General features: G+C 42.1%; 1 protein-coding gene across 4 annotated transcripts in view; it reads right to left on the reverse strand.

Moving 5' to 3' along the window:
- Nucleotides 1-22411, reverse strand: part of LOC101121820 (cytochrome P450 2J2-like) — a 42694-nt gene that overhangs the window by 10676 nt on the left and 9607 nt on the right. For 2 of the 4 annotated variants that reach the window (XM_004003552.5, XM_042248791.2), the window contains exons 3-9: nt 21813-21962; nt 21270-21430; nt 18543-18719; nt 16726-16867; nt 16191-16378; nt 13333-13471; nt 4773-5280 (exon numbers count right to left, since the gene is read on the reverse strand). In XM_004003552.5, the coding sequence (XP_004003601.3) occupies nt 5102-5280; nt 13333-13471; nt 16191-16378; nt 16726-16867; nt 18543-18719; nt 21270-21430; nt 21813-21962 (1136 nt within the window). In that variant the 3' untranslated portion in view covers nt 4773-5101. Of the gene's footprint in view, nt 1-4772; nt 5281-13332; nt 13472-16190; nt 16379-16725; nt 16868-18542; nt 18720-21269; nt 21431-21812; nt 21963-22411 lie in introns of those variants that run through there. The other 2 variants (XM_060409976.1, XM_042248782.2) reach the window with 1 other exon arrangement.

Raw genomic sequence — 22411 nt, forward strand, 5'->3', positions numbered from 1 at the left:
CCTTTGTTGTGCAAAAGCTTTTAAGTATGATTAGATTCCATTTCTATTTCCATCAGTCTATGAGATGGGTCAAAAAGGATCTTGCTGCTATTTCTGTCAAAGAGTGTTCTCTCTAGCTTTTCCTCTAAAAATTTATAGTTCCTGGCCTTACATTTAGGTCTTTAATTCAGTTTGAGTTTATTTTTGTGTATGGTGTTAGGAAGTGTCCTAGTTTCATTCTTTTATATGTAGCTGTCCAGTTTTCCTAGCACCACTTAGTGAAGAGTCTGTCTTTTCTCCATTGTATATTCTTGCCTCCTTTGTCAAAGTTAAGGTGCCCATAGTGAGTTTATCTTGGAGCTTTCTATCTTGTTTCATTGATCTATATTTCTGTTTTTGTGCCATTCTATGATGATGACTGAGCTTTGTAGTGTAATCTGAAGTCAGGGAGCCTGATTCCTCCAGCTCATTTTTCCTTTCTTAAGATTGCTTTGGGTATTTCTAGTTTTTTGTGTTTCTACACAAATGGTAAAATTTTATTCTAGTTCTGTGAAAAATGATTGCATTGAATCTGTAGATTGCTTTGGGTAGTATAGTTGTTTTCACAATATTGATTCTTCCAATCCAAGAACATGCTATATATCTCCATCTGTTTATGTCATCTTTCATGTCTTTCATCAGTGTCTTATAATTTTCTGCAAACATGTCTTTTGTCTCCTTAGGTTTATTCTTAGGTATTTTATTCTTTTTGTTGCAATGGTGCTTGGGATTGTTTCCTCAATTTCATTCTGATTTTTCTTTTCTTTTTTTTTTTTAGTTTTTTATTTTTTTAATTTTAAAATCTTTAATTCTTACATGCGTTCCCAAACATGAACCCCCCTCCCACCTCCCTCCCCATAACATCTCTCTGGGTCATCCCCATGCACCAGCCCCAAGCATGCTGTATCCTGTATCAGACATAGACTGGCGATTCAATTCTTACATGATTTTTCATTGTTGGTCTATAGGTTTGAAAGGGATTTCTGTGTTTAATTTTATATCCTGTGATGTTACTAAGTTCACAGATTAATTCTAGTAATTTTCTGATGGTATCTTTAGGATTTTCTGTGTATAGTGTCATGTCACCTGCCACCAGTTTAGAATTTTACTTCTATCTGGATTCCTTTTATATCTTTTCCCCCCTTGCTTCCCATTGCTAGGACTTCCAAAACTATATCAAATAACAGCGATGAGAGTGGGCACCATTGTCTTATTTCTGATCTAACAGGAAATGCTATCAGTTTTTTTCCTCTGAGAATAATGTTTGTTGTGGGTTTGTTTGTCATGTATGGCCTTTTTATGATGAGGTTGGTTGCTTCTATGCCCTGGAGAGTTTTTATCTGGAGAGTTTCTATCATAAATGGATGTTGAATTTTGTCAAAAGGTTTTTCCGCATCTGTTGAAATTATATGGTTTTTATGTTTCAGATTTTTAATATGGTGTATCACATTGATTGGAGAATCCTTTCATCTCTGGGATAAACCCCCCTTGATTATGGTATATGATCCTTTTAATGTGCTGTTGGATTCTGTTCGCTAGTATTTTATTGAAGATATCTTACAACTATGTTTATCAGTGATATTGGCCTGTAATTTTCTTTTTTGGTGGTATCCTTGTCTTGTTTTGGTGCCAGGGTGATGGTGGCCTCATATTAATGGAATGAGTTGGGACTGTTTCTCCCTCTGCAATGTTTTTGGAAGAATTTGAGAATATATGTCAGCTCTTCTCTAAACATTTGATAGAATTTGCCTGTGAAGCCATCCAGGCCTGGGTTTTTGTTTGTTATTAGATCACAGTTTCAATTTCAGTGCTTGTGACTGGCATGCTCATAATTTCTATTTCTTCCTAGTTCATTATTGGCAAGTTATACTTTTTTAAGGCTACAGCTATACTTTAAGGTATTATATGCAAAGTAAACTGTTACTTGATTTAATATATATATTACATTTATATTTATTCACAATAAAATGTTTATATACTATATAATTGACATCTAATTGATTATGTATGAATATTTAATATATTAAACGCAATATGTTAAATATGAACAATAAGTGGCTTCCTGGAGGCATTGACTTGAATCCCTTACAAGGAGGGGGTGGGAATTTGCAACATAGTAGTGTCATCTTGCTAAGAAGAGAAAATACATCGAAATTTGGGATGACTGACTTGGACCAATGTCCCTGGGCACTCATCCTCGGTGCCCACCTCCTTCCATCTTGGTAGCTTAACAATAAGCAAGTTTAAGTTAGATCACAGGGAGAAGAGCTTGACATGGAGGTAGGCTCTGGGGTTCCCAGGGCAAACATAGAAACTCACCTAGGACACTGTCCTTGATTCTTAGTCATCTGCCAGCTCCTGCCTCCTGTCTGTAAACACATAGGGGCATGGGAAGTGGTTCCTTTGCTAGAAGCCCTCCTTGGTGCATGTCCTCCAGTCATGCCTGACCTGAACACATTTCTACACAACTCAGGGTATCTTGAGTGCTCTGCTCCTCATCTACTTGTAACAGGTCAGCCTCTAACCTGACTTTAAATAACACAGCAGCCTGTTCATGTCAGTGTCTCTAAGGGAGGACGAGGGTGAAGGGAATATTCACAGCCTGAGTGCTTTCCAGTAAAATCTGTATCTCATCCACGATGTCACAGAACATGTCATATGCTGGCACACTATGTGTCAGATACAGACACAAAGGAAGAGGGAAAGATGACCTGGAGCTTCCAAAATAGATGAGGAATAAGAGAGTTACAAAAGGACAGAAAACAAAATCCTGTGTATTGCTTTTACAGTAGAGAATTCATATTTAAGGGTCTCTGAAATATGCACTTTGAGGAAGAAAGGAGACATTTTGCAAGTTCAGAAATTCAGCTACTCCCAGCCCTGTGTCCTGTAGCTTTCTGGTTAATTGCGGTCACATGCTACTTGGGTCGGGGTCCCACTGCATCTATTAGGGCAGGATGAGGGTCCAGGACTTTTCCATTGATTCCACAGGGAGTAGGTAAATGCCTGCCCTACTGACTCTAGTAAATCATGGAAAATGCACAGCAGAGCATGAATGGACCTTGGAGATGATTCAACAGAGTTCATTTAACAGTTGAGGAGACTGAGTGGATAAGGGAAAGTATTTTGGCCAATTTGCAGTCTCCTATGAGGATGATCCGACTGCAGAAAAACAGAGTGAATGACAAGGTCTCAGATACTCAGGAAGTTCAAAGTCTGGTTTGACTGGTTTCCTTTCAGAAATATCATTTAGGGTGTTTTCTAGAGATGCAACTTTTTAAGAGTTTACAAAGAAAGTGCACTCTGGTGGGCAGCTGGGGTTCTCATTTTCTACTCTAGTGCAAATTATCTCCCTGCCCTTCAGGACATGCAACCATTTCTCCCAGACTTACTCTTGACTCTGACAGGCTCAGGCTAGCTCCAGCCAGACTCTCTCACTCCCTCTCTCTTGGCTTATCTTCCTATTTCTGATTCCCTTTCTAATGGTTCCATGATTTAGCTTTTCTCTAAATCCCAAGCAACAGGGATGAAAAGGCCCATGTCCTCAAGTTCCTTTTTGTTCTGAGATATTTAAATTTCTTAAATTCTAACACTTGAGAAAAATAACCTTCTATAAGGATAAGTCCATTTTATAGGTGTGCTGATATTTGTCTGCATGGGGTTGGCATCCAAACTCCAGGGACTCTCAGTGGCACCTGGCCTTTCCGTTGATACCCTTTTCTCCCCTCAGTGACCACACACAGGAGGGCTAACAGGATGATAGCATTTCTGTTTCCTTCTATACTATACTTTACCAGGGCTCCTCAGTTGTGTTTAGCCCGGGAATACTTGTCAATCAAAAGCTGACAAACAATATATACAAAAAGATCACGACCATCAAGTTGTTGACACCAATCATGGGGCTGGGAGTAAATGCATGAGAGGATTTAAGGTAAGGAGGCACAGCGATGACAGAAAATATTTCCACATTTGTTTCCCCCTAACCTGTGAAGAAAGCTGAGTGCTGAAGAATTGATGCTTTTGAACTGTGGTGTTGGAGAAGACTCTTGAGAGTCCCTTGGACTGCAAGGAGATCTAACCAGTCCATTCTAAAGGAGATCAGTTCTGGGTGTTCTTTGGAAGGAATGATGCTAAAGCTGAAACTCCAAAACTTTGGCCACCTCAAGCGAAGAGCTGACTCCTTGGAAAAGACTCTAATGCTAGGAGGGATTGGGGGCAGGAGGAGAAGGGGACGACAGAGGATGAGATGGCTGGATGGCATCACCAACTCGATGGACATGAGTTTGGGTAAACTCTGGGAGCTGGTGATGGACAGGGAGGCCTGGTGTGCTGCAGTTCATGGGGTTGCAAAGAGTTGGACACAACTGAGCGGCTGAACTGAACTGAACTGAACCTGAGTTCCATGCTTGGTTATTGTGGTGACATTCTTCTTGGGTCTGGTGTCCAAGGCCAAGGTAGTGTTTCCTTAGATAAACCAGAGCAACTCCTTCTCCTGCCTAAAAATAGAAACCTGCCTAAAAATCAGGAATCCATCTGCCCTGCTATTTCCCAGGGGTCAGCCTGAGGGAGAAGCAGGGTCAGCTTACCCAGGGCTACCAAGTGTGAGTGCCTTTCTGGCTGACCTCCACAGCTGCCCCAGGCCCAACTTCTAACTCTTATCCACCATTTGGCACCTCTTTGACCCAGGCCATCTCAACAGACCAGAAGCAAAACCAAGCTAAGGAAGGAAGCAGGGAGGAGGCAGATCACAGCTATGACTTTTATGATGTGCTTTATGGTTTCCAAGCCACTTAAAGTCCATTATTTCCTCTGATTTTTATAGTAGATTTTCCTTTAGAGATGGAATCATTGTCCACTTTAAATCTTCTGGATGAAAACGAAATCACTTACAACATAACTCATTTGCTCAAGGCTCCACTGGAGATGGCAAAACTGGGGTTTAGTTCCAGTTTCCTCTAAGTCCTGTGACATATCCTAGAGGCAATGGATGCTGTCCCCTCACTTCTGAGCAGATGCCCTGCCTTGGGGGGTGTGGGAAAGCTCATTCTTCCTGCTTTTCTTCACTGTCCCCACCCCAACAACTTCAGCCCCGAGGAATAGCACAGAGCCGGTGGCTGACTGGGGCAAGGGTCAAGCTCACTCTGAACTTCAGGCTCAACTTCTCATTCTCTGGAGGCCTGAAGGTAAATTTTTGCAGAAGTGAAGTAAAGAAAATAAACAACTCAGTCCTGGCCAACTGTTCTCCAAGGCACATCCGCTTTCCTGAAAGACAAAAATATGAGTACCTCCTCAGGTGGTCTGTGCGAGCAAGGACTGAAATCTTCCACCACATCTTGCAAAACCTGAGCAAACAGCAGGCCTGCCTGGCCCTGAGCCTTTACGCACTCAGCTTATTTAATCACGACCACCTGGAGTAACCTAAGCCTGGTGAGGTCATTCCACAATCACACACTCCAGTGCCTTCAGGACTCAGATGGTCAAGCAACGGTGAAGATGCAGGCTGTGGATGAAACAAGTGGGCAGCCAAGGCTGACCTATGAATGTGGTCTAGCCAAAAGTCTTACAAAAATCCATTAGCAAACGGTCTGTGTTTACCTCTCTCAATTTTCAAAAAAAAAAAAATTGTTGGAAGTTAAAAGAAAGTAAATGTCAAAGCAAGGTTTTTCAAGTATGAGGCATCTTTTCCCTCTGTCACGTATCCCCCCATCATGACTGGGAATCTTCCTACCAGGGTTCCCCATGCAGGGCCAACCTCATCTCATCCCACCTGTGTTTGCCTGCTCCAGGCTTTCCCCAGCCCCTCCTTTTCAAGATGCCTTCTTCCCCAACTAACCAATCTGATCACATGGAACATAGTCTTGCTAACTCAATGAAACTACGAGCCGTGTTGTGTAGGGCCACCCAAGACAGACAGGTCATGGTGGAGAGTTCTGACAAAACATGGTCCACTGGAGAAGGGAACGGCAAACCACTTCAGTTTTCTTGCCTTGAGAACCCCATAAACACTATGAAGAGGCAAAAAGATAGGACATTGAAAGATGAACTCCCCAGGTTGGTATGTGCCCAATATGCTTCTGGATAAAGGTAGAGAAATAACTCCAGAAAGAATGAAGAGATGCAGTCAAAGCAAAAACAACACCCAGTTGTGGATATGAGTGGTGATAGAAGTAAAGTCCAATGCTGTAAAGAGCAACATTGCATAGGAACCTGGAATGTTATGTCTACGAATCAAGGCAAATTGGAAGTGGTCAAACAGGAGATGGCAAGAGTGAATGTAAACATTTTAGGAATCAGCGAACTAAAATGGACTGGAATGGGTGAATTTAACTCAGACGACCATTACATCTACTACTGCGGGCAGGAACCCCTTAGAAGAAATGGAGTAGCCATCATGGTCAACAAGAGTCCTAAATACAGTACTTGGATGACAGAATGATCTCTGTTTGTTTCCAAGGCAAACCATTCAATATCACAGTAATCCAAGTCTATGCCCCAACCAGCTGAAGAAGCTGAAGTTGAATGGTTCTGTGTAGGCCTACAAGACGTTCTAGAACTAATACCCAAAAAAGATGTCCTTTTCATTATAGGGGACTGGAATACAAGAGTAGGAAGTCAGGAAATACCTGGAGTAACAGGCAAATTTGGCCTTGGAGTACAGAACAGAGCAGGGCAAAGGCAAGTTCTGCCAAGAGAACACACTGGTCATAGCAAACACCCGCTTCTAACAACACAAGAGAAAACTCTACACATGGACATCACCAGATGGTCAATAACAGAATCAGACTGATTATAATCTTTGCAGCCAAAGATAGAGAAGCTCTATACAGTCAGCAAAAACAAGACCAGGAGCTGACTGTGGCTCAGATCATGAGCTCCTTATTGCCAAATTCAGACTTAAATTGAAGAAAGCTGGGAAAACCACTAGACCATTCAGGTATGACCTAAATTAAATCCCTTAAGATTATACAGTGCAAGTGACAAATAGATTCAAGGTATTAGATCTGATAGAGTGCCTGAGGAACTATAGATGGAGGTTCGTGACATTATACAGAAGGCAGGGATCAGGACCATCCTCAAGAAAAAGAAATGCAAAAAGACAAAATGGTTGTCTGAGGAGGCCTTACAAATAGCTGTGAAAAGAAGGGAAGCAAAAGGCAAAGGAGAAAAGGAAAGATTTAATTTGAATACAGAGTTCCAAAGAAGAGCAAGGAGAGAAAAGAAAGCCATCCTAAGTGATAAATGCAAAGAAATAGAGAAAAACAATAAAATGGGAAAGACTAGAGATCTCTTCAAGAAAATTAGAGATATTAAGGGAACATTTCATGCAAAGATGGGCTCGATAAAGGACATAAATGATATGGACCTAACAGAAGCAGAAGATATTAAGAAGAGGTGGCAAGAATACACAGAAGAACTATACAAAACAGATCTTTACAACCCAGATAATCACGATGGTATGATCACTCACCTAGAGCCAGACATCCTATAATGCAAAGTCAAGTAGGCCTTAGGAAGCATCACTATGAACAAAGCTAATGGAGGTGATGGAATTCCAGTTGAGCTCTTTCAAATCCTGAAAGATGATGCTGTGAAAGTGCTGCACTCAATATGCCAGCAAATTTGGAAAACTCAGCAGTAGCCACAGGGCTGGAAAAGGTCAGTTTTCATTCCAATTCCAAAGAAAGGCAATGCCAAAGAATGCTCAAACTACCGCACAATTGCACTCATCTCACACACTAGTAAAGTAATGCTCAAAATTCTCCAAGCCCAGCTTCAACAGTACATGAACCATGAACTTCCAGATGTTCAAGCTGGTTTTATAAAAGGCAGAGGAACCAGAGATCAAATTCCCAACATTACTGGATCATTGAAAAAGCAAGAGAGTTCCAGAAAAACATCTACTCTTGCTTTTTTGACTATGCCGAAGCCTTTGGCTCTGTGGATCACAACAAACTGGAAAGTTCTTCAAGAGATGGGATTTTGAGACCACCTGACCTGCCTCCTGAGAAATCTGTATGCAGATCAAGAAGAAACAGACATGATCTGGACATGAAGCTAGACATGGAATAACAGACTGGTTCCAAATAGGGAAAGGAGTACATCAAGGCTGTATATTGTCACCCTGCTTATTTAACTTCTATGCAGAGTACATCATGAGAAACGGTGGGCTGGATGAAGCGCAAGCTGGAATCAAGATTGCTGGGAGAAATATCAATAACCTCAGATATGCAGATGACACCACCCTCATGGCAGAAAGCTTAGAAGAAATAAAGAGCCTCTTGAAGAAAGTGAAAGAGGAGAGTGAAAAAGTTGGGTTAAAACTCAACATTCAGAAAACTAAGATCATGACATCCAGTCCCATCACTTCATGGCAAATAGATGGGTAAACAGTGGAAACAGTAACAGACTTTATTTTTGGGGGGCTCCAAAATCACTGCAGATGGTGACTGCAGCCATGAAATTAAAGATGCTTGCTCCTTGGAAGAAAAGTTACAGCCAACCTAGACAGCATATTAAAAAGCAGAAGCGTTACTTTGCCAACAAAGGTCTATCTAGTCAAAGCTACGGTTTTTCCAGTAGTCATGTACGGATGTGAGACTTGGACTATAAAGAAAGCTGATGCCTGAAGTATTGATGCTTTTGAACTTGAGAGTCCCTTGGACTGCAAGGAGAGCCAACCAGTCCATCCTAAAGGAAATCAGTCCTGAATATTCATTGGAAGGACTGATGATGAAGTTGGAACTCTAATACTCTGGCCACCTGATGCAAAGAACTGACTCATTTGAAAAGATCCTGATGCTGGGAAAGTTTGAAGGTGGGAGGAGAGAGGACAACAGAAGATGAGATAGTTGGATGGCATCACCAACTCAACGGACATGAGTTTGAGTAAACTCCCAGAGCTGGTGATGGACAGGGAGGCCTGCTGTGCTACAGTCCATGGGGTCACAAATTTCAGACACAACTTAGCAACTGAACTGGAAAGAAAAAAAATGAAGAAATTGGCTTAAATTGCAGCAAATAGAAAAATTTGTTTTTGATGGTACCAGGTCAGTTGTATTATAAATACCCAAAATTCTCCTAGAAAAATCCATATCTTGGGATAAAACTGGACCCTTAGAGTCAGGATCCAGGGTTACATTACTGGTTCCATCAGTCACCAGCTCTGGGCTCTGAGTAAATTGCTTATTTTCATCAACATATAAAATTTTCACTTGTCAAACTTGTGAAGTAATTGCTCTCCTAAGTACTATATATGGCTGATCAAGGATACCAGTAAAACAGGAGATTTGACTTGGGACTTCCCTGGTGGCTCAGACGGTAAAGCATCTGTCTACAATGTGGGAGACCCAGGTTTGAGCCCTGGGTTGGGAAGATCCCCTGGAGAAGGAAATGGCAATCCACTCCAGTACTATTGCCTGGAAAATCCCATGGACGGAGGAGCCTGGTAGGCTACAGGCTATGGGGTCACAAAGAGTCGGACACGACTGAGGAACCTCACTTTCACTTTATAAGTCATGGAAAGGAGTGCTACCTTATTTCAAGGCTTCATCAGGGATTAAGGTAAACACAGATTTTCTTCTTGGTGCATGTACTAACTCGCCATCACTAACTAACCAGATCAGTTACTAGAAGTGAGAGAATTGACCTAGGGTGTTTGAGAGATCTTCCTAATCTTATCTCCATGATTCAGTGATATTTCTGAAAATTGAGGACTCAGACTCTTGCCTTTCATGAAGATATCTGCTGCTTTGTTGGATCAAAAGGGAAAACTTAAATGAAGAAAAGAAAATGTATGTTTGCATAACACCTTTGTAATCTCCCCAGCTGTGCATGTCTCCTAATTCCACACCTGACCTTCTTTCCAAGAGAAGGGAGGGTGCTTTTCACACCCCATTCCTTCAGGGAAGCTTTCTTTATAAAGTGCTGGATCAGGTATGAGGCAGAGCAACTGAGCCCTAAAGACGGGAGTCTGGTGGGAATAAACCTGACCGCAGTGTTGACACTTTAAGTCAGTGGATTTTTCTGGTTCCCATTTCCTGTTCTGTTTCACTAGTTCTCGCTTAGTCACACTGAGGGGATCCCCAAATTGCTAGCTTGGTCTGAATCACTCTTCTCGGGCAGAAAGAAAGATAGTGAGATCACCTGACTGCAATACTGGCTCCAATTTCCCCCCTCTCCCTGAACCCCCATCATTTGCAATGTGATTTCATAGCCCTTCCCATAAAATTTGTGCCATTTCCCCTTTCCCTTGAACTGGGGCTCACAGTGTGAGCTGCTTGGGTCCCGGAATGCAGTGGGAGTGATGGTCGCCAGTCCCCAGCTTGGCCCTTGGGAGGCACTGTGTGCTCTCCTCCCCGCTGGGGTCTTGTCTTCTACATGCACACCAGACGGGCTAGCTTGCTGGAGGAGGAAACTTGGAAAAGAGCCCTACTATCCCAGCTGATGTCATCCTAGATCAGCCCCCAGCCAGCTGACCTCCCTAATGGGCAAGAGAGCCCAGCTAAGAACAGTGGAGCTCTCAGTTCAACTGTAGCCTTGTGAGCAATAATAGACACTTATTGTTTTAAGCCATTGAGTTTGCCACCTTTGTAATGCAGCAGTGTAACAATTGATACATATGATATGAATTTAGTGAATCTTAAAATGGAAGGGCCTTTAAGTAGGAAAATTCTAAATGTGTTAGGGAGAGCACTAGATTAGAACTATATATATAACAAACAAGGACCTACTGTATAGCATAGGGAACTATACTCAATATTTTGTAATAACCAGTAAGGTGGAAACCTAGAAAGAAAAAGATATATATGTGTCTATAACTAAATCTTTACCATGTGAGCCAGTAGCTCAGCTGGTAAAGAATCCGTCTGCAATGCAGGAGACCCTAGTTTGATCCTTGGATCAGGAAGATCCCCTGGAGAAGGGATAGGCTACCCACTCCAGTATTCTTGGGCTTCCCTGGTGGTTCAGTCAGTAGAGAATCTGTCTGCAAAGTGGGAGACCTGGGTTTGATCCGTGGGCTTGGGAAGACCCCCTGGCAGAGGGAGAGCATGGCAACCCACTCTCGTATTCTTGCCTGGAGAATCCCCATGGACAGAGGAGCCTGGTGGGCTGTAGTCCATGGGGTCACAAAGAGTTGGACATGATTGAGCAACTAAGCACATAGCTAAATCACTTTGCTGTACACCTGAAACTAATACAATATTGTAAATCAACTATACTTCAACAAAAATTTAAAAGAAACCAGAAACTTGAGTCTTCGGCCCTTTTATATCAATTCCTTGGGCACATGACCTTGGATGAGAAATAACTTTCTCTTAATCCTAATTTCCTTTCACTGAGAAAGGAGATACTAATTGTTTTCCTAACTGTTAATAATTGGGTTGCTATAAGTATAAAATAAAATGATTTGCTTGCAAATGAAATCTGTAATAGGAAGGATGTGTTTCAACTCTAAATAACAAAAAATACAGTGAATAACACTTAAGATAAAACAGCTGAAACTCTGTACTATAATAAGAAACATAAAGCTCTTGTAGGCAAGAAGTCTAGGCTTCCCAGGTGGCGCTAGTGGTAAGAATCCACCTGCCAGTGCAGTAGACTTAGAAGATATGGGTTCAAACCCTGGGCTGGGAAGATTCCCTGGAGGAAGGCATGGCAATCCATCCAGTATTCTTGCCTGGAGAATCCCACGGACAGAGGAGCCTGGCAGGCTATAGCCCATAGGGTTTCAAAGAATCAGACATGACTGAAGCGACTTAGCACGCACCAAGGCAGACAAGAAGTCTGGAAGGCTTTCCAACATCCACATATCTGCTTTCATATTAAAAAGTGACTTGTCCAAGTGAGCAAAGGTGGCAGAGAACCAGAGAAAGAAAGACAGAAGATCTAACTGGAATCAGTCCAGATACACGAAGGACAGTGCCCTACAGCAGAAAAGCCTGGGCTCTGTATCATGCCTACATGGGGTCAATTTCCAGTCCCTCCCTTTCTGTGCCTTTGTGGCATGATCAATAAGATTATACCGTCACAGAAAGTCAATGTATATTTAATTTAACTCAATGATAAGAAAATTGTTGCGAAATTCAGAGCATTCACTCACTGTAGCATTTAGTTACTTTCTTGGGAGATGTTTCTAGGAAGTGCATAGGCTTTATTTGATAAACCTGGTCAACACTGAGTTCAACCTCTGCTCTGTGAGCTTTGTGACTATAGATACCATAGTTGACCCTGTTAAGCTGTAGTTTCCTCCCTTATCCCCAGCGTGGTGACTGGAATTTGGACTTTGTAACTTTAAGGTAGAATACATGGTCCATAAAACTTGTACTGGTTTTTTTTTCTACCTAATCATTGTCATATTCTCAGGGCTGCATAATTGACACATAATAGGTGCTCAGAAAACATTTATAGAATTAAGGATTTGGGAAATTATTTAAAATGATCTCAGCAACATACTTAACTCATTACCTGGTAAATATAAGACTTTTCCTTCCTCATTTCACAAAGTTATGAGTAAAACACCCCTTTGGAACTGGCTGGCTGGGAAACATGAGAGAAAGAGTTTTCTCCGCATTCTCTTTCATATATTTTAAGTTATACACCATGTAAATGTATTCACTAGATTTGTAAAGGATTGCTGTTATTCAGTCATCAAGTTGTGTCTGACTCTTGGCAACCCCATGTACCACACTACACAGACTTCCCTGTACTTCACTATATCTCAGAATTTGCTCAAACTCATGTCCATAGAGTTGGTGATGCTATCAAACCATCTCATTTAAAAAAGTAAAAGGACCTCTTCAGGAAGAATGTAGTATAGACAGAATCTCATCTACTTAAGCCCATGGCATCTACAGTCCCTTGTAATGCCCATAATGATACGGAAGCAGCCCCTTTACTGGAACCTCCCCTACCCCTTTCTTAGCAATCAGCTTTATGTTTTTGTGAGTGGGAAGCACTAAAAAGATCTTGGAACACTTTAAGTCCAATAAAGATGGCAAGTGCCCATCCTTCTTTTGTGGGTAACAGGCAGAGGCTAAGTTCCTCTCCCCAAAGTTCCTGGGGACTGAACAATTTAAAGCTGAAATCTCCATCAGAGTCAAGCCAGGGCTTAGGACATAAGAGAATGAATCCTGGTGATGCTCAGCCCAGGGAAACCTGCAATGCACCCACAGCAAGAGTGAGTCATGCTAGGCAGGGCTATCTACAGACATGCCAACTAAAGCAAGGTATCACAAGAGGAGCAGGGCTGACAGAGCAGAAGAAGGGCTGAGAGAGGGACTCTGGGTTCCCACATTCCTATTTCCAGATACTCACCTATTGAAAAAGGCAGAAAGGATTCCCTTTTCTTAAACTGTCCATTTTCCAAGAAATGCTCTGGATTGAAGGTGTCGGGGGTGGCCCACTCCGCAGGGTCCCTGTGCAGTGCAGTCAGGTTGGTCGCAACCAGGGTTCCCTGGAGAAGGCAGGGGACTCATGCAAGACATGACACATACCACAGATGTGTGCCGAGGGGCAGTAGCCCCCCGGGCTCCCACATCAGGGCTGATTGAACTTCTTCAGCCTCCCCAACCCTGTACCTGCTGAGCTCAACCCCTAGAACCCTGCTCTTTGCCATGGGACAGCTTACAATGATGGACTGGAATTGTCTGCTGGGAATTTATCAGCGAAATGTGGCTACTCTTAGTGCAGAATGGGAAGGTGTGTGCATCAGTGAGAATAATGTGACAGTGGGCAGGCAGTTCTGGACCAAAATCAACCCAGTTGCTCAGTGAAGCGGTAAATATGGCAGCCTCCCCAATATGAAAAATGTCTCATTCACCTGTTTCTCCCATTCTTCCCTCCATTATCTTACACATTCCAGAGAAGGCTTAATAATACAATCAGATCACCCAGTGGAAAGAACCACTATCCTTCCCAGCTTGCAGCAAGAAACCCAAGAGTCCTCCTTAACGCCCCCCATTATTCAGTCTGCCTTCATTCCATCCTTTTCCGGGCTGGTCACTTTTCCTAGAAATTCCTCTCGATTCCATCACCTCCATGTTATGTCCTCCACTGCCTGGTCCAAGGTACTACCTTGGTTGTCCACACTCCTACAGGAGGCCTAACTACAACTCTATATCCTCTCCCCGCTTCAAAGTGCTTCACACATGGAAAGCAGAGTTAGCTCTGGGCATGGTTTAGTTATGTCACTCCTAGCCACCCAACACTCCTGGAACTTGATAAAAACTCTCCAAATAGTTCTCCTCACTCAGATTAAGGACCTGTCACCAGCCCTCTATCTGAGTCACAGTCCTTCTGTCTGCACTCCCACTATATCAAGCCTTTTTCAGTTTCTCAGTCATACCACTTGTTCCCATACCTTTTTGCATGGTGGCCTCTGGGCATCTTCATGCCAGTGACTACTCACTAGACCTGCCACTGCCAGGGTCTTTGTCCCTGCTGTGAGCCCCAGCTGCCCCTGCCTCTGCAGACCTTCCAATATTAGTAGGTAGGTCTGGTCCAGACTCTTATGAGGTCACTGCTATTTTTCCATGGGTCTCAGTGTGCACATGACCCAAGAGTGGAGTTGATGCTTCCTTTAGTCCAGTGGAATTCCTGTGATAAAAGGCTGCTGACATTCAAAGCCAGATTCTCGAGGGCTCCTCCTCCTGATGCCAGACCCTCAGGCTGGGAAGATTGCCTTGGGGCTCAGGACTTTCTCTCCTGTGGCAGAACTTCTGTAGTATAATTGCTTCCAGTTTGCAAGTTGCCCACCCAGTGGGTAAGGGTCTTGCAGAACAGTACATCCGGAAAAAAAAAAATCTTACAAAACCAATCTCTTGAGCTAGGATGGTTCTCTGCAGCTAAGTGAATTGTTATGAATATGTGAAGATCACCTGTAATGTCATCTAGACCTCAGAATTCATCCATAAGATGGTCAATCAGCAAGAAAATAGTAAATGAAATCGCAGCAGGAATAGCTGCTTCTCCAAGGGCTGCAGGGACCATGACCAAGGCGAGCCCAGAGCATAGGCTCTTCTGGTTTTATCTTGAAATCCACCCCAGGTTCAACACACAAAGAGGGACTCAGACAAACTGAAATGAATCCATGGAAATGGACTAAGGTGTTGAGAAAGCAAAACTGTGAACGTGCAGTGTGGAGAGAGGGCACTAGTGGGGATAGGAGAGCCGACTCCTGAGATCCTAAGAGTGATTGGCAGAGTGCAGAACTGCCTTTGTGAGGACAGGGAACTTAACAGGGTCCTACTGAGAACAATTTAAGGAGCTTCTTTTAAAGCAAAGTAAAGTGACTCCTGTGGAGAAAACATGGTATAGGACAAAAAAAGATGAGCCTGGGGCTCAGAACACATCTATTTCTTTAACCCAACTCTTGCCACTTTGTACACCAGAGATTTTATGCGAGATCAATCAGCTCTGAGCCTTCATTATAAATTTGTAAAAGAAAAAAAAAAGATAGAATTATTCTGAGGACTGATTAAGTTGAAAGAACCTATATAGTCCATAGTACATGATCACTGCTTAAAAACCATTCGTTCTTTCACTCCTTTTGTGATATTCAGTGTGCACAGGCTTGGATTGATTCCCTTGTGAGGTAGTCCCATCAAGGGACTGTAAGTCAAGGCTGGAAGCAATATCTGTGGGGATATTATGTTAGAAACACCAGTTTAATGTGATGTTGGCCCAGGAGGTCTCAACTGGCTCTCATATTTCAACATTCTAAACCCCCAGGATTTTGAAACAGAATTTTCCAAAATAAGTCTGGCAGGTCCCTATCCTGTGAAAAGCTCTCCCATGGCAAAGAAAAGGGCCTCATGGCAAAGTCTGTCTGAGAATTGCTGCCTGCTGTTTCCCCACAAGAATTAACAATGCACGTCAGGTAGTAAAAACAATGAGAAATCTCACAGTAGAGAAAAGCCAGCCTTTGTCTGAACATGTTTCATGTAGGAATCCCCCTTCTCCTCTAGAAGAACTATTAACATTTATTTGAACTAATATTCTAAAGACCCCATGTAAAGAAAAATATCTAGAATTACATCAGTAGTAATATATCTCCCTCTCCAATTAAGTGTTTCCCTAAGACAAGAAAACACATCACATTTGCCATTGAGATTTCCATCATTTACAAATATGAGCTTGGAGATCTGAGGCTGTTGGTGTGAACCCCTAATTACCTTGGGCAGGTGGTATCCGGCCAGGGTGGTGTCCACTGCCACCTCCCGGGGCACGTTCAGAGGGATAATGTTCCCCATTCGCAGCACCTCATGGATGACAGCGTTGGTGTACGGCAGGGACTCTCGAGTGGCCGTGTTTGGCTGTTGTGATTGGCCAAGCACCCTGTCAATCTCAGCTTGGACTTTTTCTGAAAAAAGCAGAGGTGGTTCTATAATTCTGTTTTTCTATAACTCTCCTTGAGCCTGGTTAAGTTAAGGAATGAAATAACCAGCATCAAAACGGCTATCTTAGGCTCTCCAGACTAGCTTCTCAGGGAGGTATGAGAGTGGGAAGTGGGCCCTGGTGTGAGACAAATTAGGTGGAAAACTCTTGCTCAACAACATTCCTGCAGCAAGTTCCTAAAGCTGTGTGAGCCTCAGGTTCCTCTTATTAGTGAGGGTGAACCAACATTCCCTTTAGGAATATTGAGACATAGATGAACTAATTTATGGAAGCATACTGACCTGGCCTAGGCCCATCCACTAATGAGCTCACCTTGGATTTCGGGGTTAAGGGCCATGTAGAGCAGCCCCCAGCGCAGGGCGGTTGAAGTTGTCTCTGTTCCAGCAAGGAAGAGGTCTAGGGTGCTGTAGATGAGGTTTTCTTCATGGAAACTTGAAGCAGCATCGCCCTTATGCTAGAAAACACAGTGATTATTGGCTTATCCAGATGGTTCTTAGTTGCCACAAATAGGAGGCTTCATTTTAGTGAGAACATGGGAGGAGAGATTCCCCCAAGAGAAATGACTTTTCCTTTGACCATCTCAGCAGGCAGAGGCTTATTATTGCAGTATCATTAGCATCTTCCTGCTCCAAGTGCTGGGAGCTTTTGTCACCCTGGATGGATGAAAACTGAGAGAATCTTTTTACTTCCATATGTTGGGAGAGTCTATTATTATATTGGAAATATAATAATATTTGGGTTACAATATTAGCCACACCTTTCACTATATGTACAACTTGACCAAGTTGCTAAACCTCTCACTTTGTGTTCAGTATTCACTCCTCAACTGGCATTATGAACTATGTGAGATGGAAATGTCATATAAGAAATCCTCAACAAATGTTTGCATTGATACCAGAAAGAATAAAATTAATTTCTCTAAAGTACAATTCTCGCAATTCCCCATTAACATCCTCCTGAGGTTAAACTTCTCTGATTCCAACAATCATTCCTCTTGGCCCTCCAGCATCTTCACTACTTTCCTACGGGAGCTTCAATGTGTCCGTGTTCCTCTGTGTGCCTGCACACCTTATAACAAGTGAAGTCTCCTCCTGTCAGGAGGAATCAATACTTCTATTAATGGTATAACAATAAGGTGAAATAAGAGAGGAGACAGAAAATAAATTCACCATTCTTTGAACTCTAAAAGTTGAAAATGAGTGAAAAACAATGACACTGATGCAGTGATGAGTATTACCCACCGGCCTTAATATGTTAAATGACCTGTATCCAATTTGGCCTTTTCCCCGCATCTCACAAACAACATTTGAAAGTGCATGAAATAGGGAGGAGGGAGGAAGGCAAAAGTCCTCCACTTGAGACTAACCTTTGGCATCTGACTCAGCTTCACTTATACTCTGTGCTGGGGAACTGGGGAAGGGGTAGGGGACTGGACATCGGTAAAAGTAATACTGAAACAATGCTTCTTTTCCCTGTTGTGTATAGGTCTTTCAGATATGGGTAGAGGACAGAAATAGACTATCAAAAGGCAGTATATGTGGGCTTTCCAAAGACCTCAAGCTGAATACTCTTAAACCAATATCTTTATTTTGAATGTTATCATCAATTCTGAGCTAATGATATTCCTATACTCTGAAACAGTGTCTCTGTTTTTCCAACCTTGTGCTAGGCTGAATAATGACCCACAAAAATGTCCATGTTCTAATCTCTGGAAAGGGTAAGTGTTTTTTGACAGATGGAACTTTGTAGATATCATGAAATTAAGGATCTTGATATGGATTATCCCAGCGCGCCCATTGTAATCAGAAGAGTATAAGAGGAGACAGGGAGCAAATTAAGAGAAGATGCAAGGACAGTGGAAAAAAAAACATTACATCAATGGCTTTGAAGATAGAGGAAAGGGGCATGAGTTCAGGGGTATAGACAGCCTTTAGATGCTGGAAAAGTTCATCAATGGATTCTGCCCTAGAGCCTCAAAAGAGCCAGCCTGCCCCGATCTTGACTTGATAAATTTTGGTTGTTTTAAGCCACCAAGTTTATAGTGATCTCTTACAGCAGCAATAAGATATTAGAATCACCTCATTTGCTCTCTAACAACACTACTCAGGAAAACACTCAGGTTCCCTCACCTTTTCTATTTCCTGGAGATAAGCATCAATGAAGTCTCTTGCTTCAGCAGGATTCCAGTCTCTCTTGTGGTTTTCAATCATTTTGGCAACAAACATTTTCAGTTTCTCCAAATTATTAAAGAGTGCTTGGTGTGGACCCGGAAGGAAATTCATTATCCTTGGAAAGACATTGTAGAGCTGATGGAGAAAACAAAACAGTCATGGAGACAAGGAGGTGCCCGTTTTCTACTTTTGAAGACAAAGAAACCATTGTATCTCTATATGTATTTTCTTTGCTTATATTAACGCTTGGAATCACCCTTGTCTCATCTTCTCTGGCACACCCCTTTTCTTTCCCCTCTGGCAAAGCATTTCAGCACTCCATCCAAAATAGAACCATTTTCAGACCACTTCTCAGTACTCCATATGTTTGTCATTCTAGGACAAAGCCCCAACATTTCTTACCTAGATGCTTTAAGGCCTCCCAGCAATTTCCCTGATTCTCTCCTCAACCCCTATCCCAGTCTGTTTTCCACTGAGCTGCCAGAGAGATCATTTAACAGTTTAATCAGATCATTTCTTTCAATCCTCCAATGACTTTCCATGACATTTAGAGAAATTCTACACCATTCTCCTGGCCTGGAGCTCCACATAAGCTGGCCTCTTCCACGCCTGTCCCCTCTTCTGCTATCACTCGCTGCCATCTTACTCGCTCTTAGTCTTTCTAGTCCAGCTCCGTTGGTCTCTGTGACAACATCAAGAATGGCAATGTTTAGTCTTCTGGATTTGCTATTCCTTTAATGAAGATTGGTCTTCCTCTGGAAATTGTATAATGCTACCCTTTTATTTCATTCAGGTTGGCTCTTGCTCAGAGATATCTTATTTGATAATCCTATAATGCAGTACTTCTGGAATCTCTTCCCATTCCCTTATTTATATATTTTCATGACATTTTCCTCTAATATGTGTTATATATCTTTGTGCATGAAACACCTCTTTCTAGCTAGCTAGTTAGTTATGTTAAACATAGATATGTGTTTATCTATCTTACCATTATGATGTATTCTTTATGCAGATAAGACATTTTTAATAAAATTAAGTATATTTTGGATATATTTTCCCTAAAAATATCTGGTAGAAAACAGATAGCCCAACATAATGGAAAATTACCTAGACTTAAAATGAAACATACATGCCTTTGAATATTAGCTCTACTGCTTTCTAGCTATAAGGCTTCGGGAATAATAATAATGACAGTCATGAAGATGATGATGTAATTTGTCTGGGCTTGGTATAATCCTCTGCCATTGGGGCACCAGGGTTATTTTCCTTACTCAATCCCATGAGATCTATTCCACACTTAACACACAGCCAGTGGATCACTATGTGAATATGCTTAAGCATTCCCATATCTACTTGCCCATATTAGGATGCTCCATTTCATCTTTAAAGGGTTGTTGTAAAAATTGACTGAAATAAAGTATGACAAATGGAATTGTCAATCATACTGCCTGAGCTATTTTGGGCCTCTAAAAAATGCTTATTACCCCCTGACTCACTGCCTCATCCAACCTTCTCAGGAATTTCTTTTCCCTGGGAATAGTCAACACATGCTCACTGAGGTCCCAGACTTCCTAAGTTCTGTCTTAATAGGAAGGAAGAAAATGGAATTACTGAATGGAGGGGTTACCATGATTAGAAGTGACAATAAGAAATGTTGTTCAAAAATAATACTGACAATAATAATCATAGTAGCTCATATCCATTATGTCCATTTTCTGTGCCAGGATTCATGCTAACTGCTTTATCAGGTTAGGTTGGATGGGTTCATAAATCTCCAGGCAATGTTACTTTTAAAAATGATTACAAGTAAATCCTCCTTTACATACACAAGGGTTTACCCCAACACTTAGGGCTGATTTTCTCGTAACAGTGCCTTCCAAATACACAAAAGGGGCTGAGAGGCCAAGCAGATGAGCAGAGCTTTTGACAGACTTACAACCCTAGCAGGACAAAAGGAGATGGCAGGGATTACCAAGGACAGGGTGAGGGTTGAATCTCTTAAATCCATATCCTAGAAATTTAGAAAACTGGTAGGAACAAGTGTGGATGTGCATGGAAATAGACCAATGGTGGAAACCATTAAGGATTTTTACACACAGGTGTATATGCAGGAGAGATGAGTGGATGTGTCCCCATGAACAATAAAACAGAAATGTTCATGGCAGCTTTATTCATAACTTCCTCAAATTAGAAATCCCTCATATGTTCAATAAATCTGCAAGCATTATTCAAAAGAATAACAATCAGTGGCACCTGCATGCAGAGGAAAACTACACAGAGTAAATTAGAAGACCCAATAAATAAATTTCAAAACAATGAGCTGAGTTAGAGCCAGGCACAGAAGCATATATCTGAGGATCACAGAGGTGTGGGACTAGGGAGGGACATGGACAGAAGGGACTCAAAAGTGATGGCAGTATTCTGTTTTTTAAGGAAAAGAATGTAGTGTATACCTGTATGTCATGTAAAGTACTGTACTTTATACAAATGTTAATAATGTTATTTATCAATAGTAAACACAATATTATAAAAAACACTAAAGTCAACAGATTGATTTCAAATAAGTTTGCGCTGAAGTCAGTTTAAAAAGTTATCTTTTAGCTACAAAGGAAAGGAAGACCCCATCTAATCTGTGACAGACATTAACATATCTTTATGCAAGATAGGAAGTGACAACTGCCTCACCTGGCAGCACATTGATGTCTGCAGATTTAAGACCTCATCCAGCATCCTCAACAGCTCCCGGAACTGATCATCCTGGTAGTCAAACCGCTCCCCGAAGGTAATGGAGCAAATAATATTGGAAACAGCATTGTTGATTGTAAAGTGAGGGTCGAAAGGCTTTCCTGGAGGAAGAAGAAGAGATGGAGCCTTCATATTGGATTGTTTCTATTCTACAGAGATCCTACTCTGTGTGACATATGACACACCGACTACAGAACCATCTCTGAAACTGTGACCCCAGAGTCTGACACTGGGCAAGTACTGAGTCAATGCATGGGAAGTCTAACTGATGACCAGGATTTAAAACCAATATGTTTACTATGTTTACCCATCTTTGTCTTAATTCATGAGCCCCATGAGGACAGGTCATGGTTAGCTGTTCCCTGTTATCCCCTCAGCACTCTACACAATTCTGGGCTCAGGACAGACAGGTAGGCACTGGTGAACATCTGGTTAGTGAACGTATGAGCCACAGTCCCTGCACGTGTCCTATGACATGCTCACCGTTCTCCTCTCCTATCATCTGGATGAGGTAGGAGGCCTCCTCCTGAATGCGTTCCTCTAAGCTCTTCTTTCCTAAACCAAAGTTCCTAAGAGTTGTCAGGGCAAACCTTCTTTGTTCCTTCCATATGTGGCCACTGGACATGATTAAGCCTGGGAAAAGAAAGCCAACATTATGAAAAAAGCCAACAAGACCTGTGATGTATTAGAAGGACGAAAAGGGCTTTAAGGTGCTTGAAACTATTCAGAAAAGTAATTTCAAAGCAATTGATGTAATGGATTGAATTTACTGATTGCTTGCAATGCTGGAGACATTAGCATTTTTAATGCATTCTGGGATTTAGTACTCACTCTTTGATATACTTCTATATATATATATCACTATTACCAAACTGCTGCTAAGTCGCTTCAGTCGTGTCCAACTCTGTGCGACCCCATAGACTGCAGCCTACCAGGCTCCCCCGTCCCTGGGATTCTCCAGGCAAGAACACTGGAGTGGGTTGCCATTTCCTTCTCCAATGCATGAAAGTGAAAAGTCAAAGTGAAGTTGCTCAGTCGTGCCTGACTCTAGCGACACCACGGACTGCAGCCCACCAGGCTCC

The sequence above is a fragment of the Ovis aries genome, chromosome 1, assembly GCF_016772045.2.
Source record: "Ovis aries strain OAR_USU_Benz2616 breed Rambouillet chromosome 1, ARS-UI_Ramb_v3.0, whole genome shotgun sequence".
Taxonomy (NCBI): Eukaryota; Metazoa; Chordata; class Mammalia; order Artiodactyla; family Bovidae; genus Ovis; species Ovis aries.